Source organism: Mizuhopecten yessoensis, unplaced genomic scaffold (assembly GCF_002113885.1).
Source record: "Mizuhopecten yessoensis strain PY_sf001 unplaced genomic scaffold, ASM211388v2 scaffold10873, whole genome shotgun sequence".
In the NCBI taxonomy this organism is placed as follows: domain Eukaryota; kingdom Metazoa; phylum Mollusca; class Bivalvia; order Pectinida; family Pectinidae; genus Mizuhopecten; species Mizuhopecten yessoensis.
Window position 1 is genome coordinate 64,224 of NW_018408764.1, and position 5,899 is coordinate 70,122.

At 34.4% G+C, this 5,899-nt stretch overlaps 1 protein-coding gene across 1 annotated transcript in view; it reads left to right on the forward strand.

Annotated features, from left to right (window-relative positions):
• The window catches only part of LOC110463189 (protein app1-like), a 61,618-nt gene extending 55,725 nt beyond the window's left edge, over positions 1–5,893 (forward strand). The window contains exons 9-14 of the mRNA XM_021517583.1: positions 962–1,041; positions 1,332–1,459; positions 2,539–2,598; positions 2,784–3,295; positions 4,937–5,009; positions 5,600–5,893. Coding sequence (XP_021373258.1) covers positions 962–1,041; positions 1,332–1,459; positions 2,539–2,598; positions 2,784–3,295; positions 4,937–5,009; positions 5,600–5,776 — 1,030 coding nt within the window. The 3' untranslated portion in view covers positions 5,777–5,893. The remainder of the gene's footprint in view (positions 1–961; positions 1,042–1,331; positions 1,460–2,538; positions 2,599–2,783; positions 3,296–4,936; positions 5,010–5,599) is intronic.
• The last annotated feature ends 6 nt before the right edge of the window (positions 5,894–5,899 follow it).

Sequence of the window (5,899 nt, forward strand, 5' to 3'; positions counted from 1 at the left end):
GGATTTTTTTTTAGCATTACCTATTTAACCCTGTCAAAATTGTTAACAGTTGACTGACCCTGTCTCGAGAAATTATTCTGAAATAGAGGTCTCAAACTTTAGAGCTGTTAGCCAGATGAATGGAGTCTTGACATAGTGAACACTTCAAATTGATACATGTAGATCCTGTTTCACCATGTATTATTGTCACCCATTTTTATATCATATGTATTCTCTACACTGTATTGTTTATGAGAATAAAACCATTGTCATTGTTGAAGTAAAAAAATGTATATTTGTTGGTTCATTTCAGATTGTAAACTTGGATCCGCTGACTGTAAAGTTCTTGCGGAAAACTGATAAAACAGGATTTTTCGTATGGCCGAGAAGAGAAGATGTGTCCGAAGTTGAGGAGAAGAAGATTATGAGGGTTTTGCCACTTCCTACATTAGAAGGGAGGGGGANACTTTCTAACCCCTTTCCTGCTATTTTAAGAGACACCTTTCAACTTGCATAATTGGACCTTAACTTGAGATCATGATAAAATGAATCAGTCATTTTTTTTATCTGACCAGAACAAGTTAAATTTTATGGTAGCTGTTTTTTTAAATGAGTTATTTATGGTGCATACTTTAAAATCTGACTGAAATTACCTTTTTTCTATACATATAGCCAACCGCCTTGGGGTCACACTTCTGAAATTTGATTTTGTTGATAATGGACAAATTGGTTTCAAAGTGTTGATTAGGAGTTTTGGATAAGTCAATTCATGTAAGCATTTTACTGTAATAGGAGGGATCTTTTTGGTGCGTCTTGAAATCAACTATTGAATAACACATTGAATCAACTTTTGAATAAGATATCTCTTTTTTTTAGCATATTCAACACAGATAAATACAAAATATCTTCTATGCACAATTTTTATGTGAAGCCGTTGTTGGTTGCAGATTTTTCATTTCTATTTTTTGATCATTTACTTCAGGAATCTAATTTGCCTGAAAAACCACCAGGATGACCCAATAGCCAAAGCAAATGTTGTATCATTTCCTTGTACTGATGCTTGTGAGTATTTAGAATATGTGAATTGCTTTTAGACCTACTATGTGTAACGATATTAAGGCCGAAATAATGTCTTTGATATAGTGAAGTAAAAACTTCAATTCAATCATTGTTTTTTTTTGTGTGTGAAAAGTGTGCACAGGGATTAGAAAAAATATACATATGGATGTTTTGAATAATATCAAATGTTTTTAGGGTATTTTGTGTGAAATACAACTGTTTGCCTAACTGCATGTTTCCACTTTCTAATGATTCCTGTTTGTGTACTTTTATTTGTCCTCTCCCTCTTACAGATATCAAAGACCAACCCGATTTAGATGTGAAGGAATGGGTGTCGGTGATGATCGAAAGTAAGGGGAGGAATTCAAAAATCGACTTTATTCCTTTAAGGAATTCAACAAAAGAATGGAAAGATGTGGGGGTATGTAATTAGAAACGTAGAGAACAGTTCTTATGTTTCACAAACATTACTTAACTGCATTAATTACAAAGTAGGGAAACAAAATTAAAAACCAAGTTACATAATATTTGATAAATGTCATGCATTATATGAATGATGATGTTCTTAGGATAAAACATTGAGATTTCAAATATAACTTTGCAGCAACTTAGTAATTTGCTATGTTGTGTTATAATCACCTTATTGATGCTAAGACGTAAGAGTTGTATATTTAAGTATTTATTCATTGCAATGGTTGTAGCAATTCATTAAACTCAAGTTTTAGTTGCTGTGACATAAGATTTTTTTGATAAAGTATGCATTAAGATTTATATCTTTAATACCTGTTGTAGCTTTTACTACTATTAAAACCTTCAGTTAGAATTAAGATTAACACAGGCAATATGTGAACCTTTATTATATTTGGTTAAGTGACATTGGGAAAATAAATCGGAATAAAATGTTTAAAACCAGTAATGTAATTCTAAGCTTATGTCATTACATTAAATTTCATTTTCAATTTTTATATTAGGCCAAACAAATTATTAGTTGTGTTTCCGTTATCATCCTAAGAAAAAAAAGGGTAGGTAGGTTGGGAACACAATAACCTTTTTCTTTGACCTTATAATCATTTTAGGAATCCATAATAATTTTGATTATTTTTGCTTGATTTCGTTCCCTCAATTTAATCATTACATGCACTTTATTCCTGCTGTACTTGTAAATATCATTTTATCAAGAATGTTCATCTGTGAAGGTTTTCATACATTTATTTTGCTGAAACTCAATAACAGTATATATAGAAAAGTGATAAATTATGGATTGCATATCTTGTCATCCCTCCACAAGTAAAGAATGAATGAACTTATATGTTTACAGGGGTATTAAGAACTGAAGATCCATTGAGATTAGACAAAATCTCTGTTGTCATATTTTTTTATACTGCTAGTTTGCTGTTCATTATGTCAGCAAATGAAAATCTGATCTCGCTTTTAACACATGAATATTATTTTTCTATGATTTTTTTAATCAGTTTCCAAATCTTGATTATTTATTTGTAGAGAAACAGTTTCTTATCTTGGCCAATCCACATGACAGATTCACTTGCTGTCTACGAAGAGGTAAGATAATATAAACCGTAAGATAATCCAGTGCAAAAATTATAACATTTCTAAATCATAATGTGGAACCTTTTGGCTGTATTATTATATTCAGCCTCAGGATGATAGTTATAATTTTAAGTTGTGTTATGTATAATGGCTTTGTTTTATAGATTGGAATTGAAACTCTGTATTGCATTCTTTAGTTTACCAAAACAATGGCCAAAGAAAAAAAGAAGCAGAGAGGTGTCATAAGGCCTTTTCAACCGCAGCCACCTATGCCTGAGGCAGTTGAACCCCAGCCACCTATGCCCGAGGCAGTTGAACCCCAGCCACCTATGCCCGAGGCAGTTGAACCCCAGCCACCTATGCCCGAGGCAGTTGAACCCCAGCCACCTATGCCCGAGGCAGTTGAACCCCAGCCACCTATGCCCGAGGCAGTTGAACCCCAGCCACCTATGCCCGAGGCAGTTGAACCCCAGCCACCTATGCCCGAGGCAGTTGAACCCCAGCCACCTATGCCCGAGGCAGTTAAACCCCAGCCACCTATGCCCGAGACAGTTGAACCCCAGCCACATATGCCCAAGGCAGTTGAACCTCAGCCACCTATGCCCGAGGCAGTTGAACCTCAGCCACCCATTAACGAAGAAGTTCAACCATCAGAGGTCAATGATGATCAACAGGACGAGGAAGAACACACAGCATGCCCAAAACCACAGTAAGTTTGTGAAACTGTTCTCAAATTGTCCCATACTAAAGTTTGCATGGTAATTATTACTCAAATGAAACCTAGTTTTGAAGATGATCATAGTTCTATTGTCAATTTAACAACATGTCAGTTGTTCCTCTGCAGTAATTTGTTACTAATTGAGGTTTCTTAAAATTGAATTATATAAGTTAATGTATAGGTGTGAGGGAAATACTATTTTAATTGTCCCCAGAGACAATAAAAGTGCCATTTCCTGAAAAACCCATAAAACAACTGTTTTATTATACTACCAACAAAATCATTCCTGACTGGTTGTTTTGCAAACAAAGTATATGTCTGCTTTTGTCTCGGAAATGCTTACAGACTTGATCCTATTGTATGCAATGGAAGTAGAGATGTTCCAAAGGAACATAACAAACAATATGTCCAATCAGAATGATAGAAGCCAAATATTCTGCGAAAAATTTGAATGCAGGTTTAAATAGCTAATTCCAGGAAAACAGCTCTAATGACTATTTACCTGGTAAAAAATTTCTTGAAAGAGGTTATTTTGAATACATTTCTATTTTCTACTTTTATACAGTGTAAAAAAGAAGAACTGTATATTATAAAAAATATTGTACTATGACTTAAAAGGAGAGTTTAAGAGAATAGGTAATCATTTCGGATTAAGATCATGATAATTTTGGTTAAAAATATACCAAGTTATTGTGTCCATTTTGATAACTGTTTCCTACCATATGCTATTGTCCATCTGCTTTGTATATTTCTTAAAAACATTCTATTTATTTTATTGCGATCGCCTTTTGTCCGGCATCCGTCGTGCGTCCGTAAACATTTTTCATTTTCAACTTCTTTTCCAAAACCCCTAAATCAATTTCAATGAAATTTTGCAGAAACCTTCCATGGCCAAATGTTAACCAAAATTGTAAATTATATGGTCCCCAGCCCCCAGGGGCCTGAGGGACAGGGCCAAAAAGGGTCAAATTGACAAACACTTGCTTACTTTCCATCAGAATTAATTCAAACTTGGTTAGCATTATCAGTATTGGATAGCAGATTGATGGTATGCACATATCGGCCCTGACTGACCCCCAGGGGCTGATGGGTGGGGCCAGAAAGGGTTGAATTGACCGAAATTTCAAAAATCTTGTCAAGACCCAGATATTGTAGAATCAAATACTCTTCATATATGGAAGGGTCTTTACCAATATTCAACTGACTGACAGAACCACTATTTGTACATAGTACATTTACTACCCAGATCTTTCACACTACTTGTGCATTACATGTGGTTCAAGTTACCTTTGTTACAAAATTTATATTTTTTTCATTTGGCAACATCAATACCAGCAGTTTTTACATAACTCAGGTGACCTTTAAGGCCCATGTGCCTCTTGTTAATCATTTTAACTACCTTGAGAGAACATTATCTGAGTGGCGAAAGTGTTAAATTCCGGGCTCTGGGTTTTCTAACTTATTAAAAAACAGCCATAATCAAGACTTGTTTTGCATGTGAATTTAAAAAAGAAAGTGAACAGATACATGCAAAATGTTGACAGAACACAGTTTATTTAAGTGAACCAATCAATTGCTGTTCTGTTGGACCTTTGTTTCATCCCATTTTAATTTATCTGATTTGATTTTCAGATTGGATGACTATGTAGAAGTGGCATTTCCAGTGAGTGGAAAAAAGAAACAAACACAGCTGTTTTTTGGACAGGTAGGGATTATTATGTCAGATACCAGACCGTGTGTTCATTATGTGATATTCACACACTTGCACAGAAAAGGTGACAGCTGCAAGTCTCAGTTATTTACATATACAAATGTAACATTATTACTTCAACCAGGGTGTCAGCTTTAGCACTGAATAGGAGGTTAAGCAGTGAATATGGTTTATAGAATATTAGTTTTTGTATAGGTCAGAAAGCTCAATACAGGACAAATAATACAACGTAATGCACAAAACTTATACAGGATTATTTGTTTCTGGCTTTAAAAATTGCATGATTAACGTCGGATTTTTTTTTAGCATTACCTATTTAACCCTGTCAAAAATGTTAACAGTAGGCTGACCCTGTCTCGAGAAATTATTCTGAAATAGAGGTCTCAAACTTTAGAGCTGTTAGCCAGATGAATGGAGTCTTGACATAGTGAACACTTCAAATTGATACCTGTAGATCCTGTTTCACCATGTATTATTGTCACCCATTTTTATATCATATGTATTCTCTACACTGTATTGTTTATGAGAATAAAACCATTGTCATTGTTGAAGTAAAAAAATGTATATTTGTTGGTTCATTTCAGATTGTAAACTTGGATCCGCTGACTGTAAAATTCTTGCGGAAAACTGATAAAACAGGATTTTTCGTATGGCCGAGAAGAGAAGATGTGTCCGAAGTTGAGGAGAAGGAGATTATGAGGGTTTTGCCACTTCCTACATTAGAAGGGAGGGGGAAGGAACTACTAGTTTTTAAATGTTAAAGTATCAACATCAATTGATTAATTAATAAGGCCAAACAAAATATAGTGTTTCTGGTAACCCTATTGCTACCTACCCTTATTTGTTGTGCCTACCCTAAACTTTTCAAGTCAATTTTCAAAGAA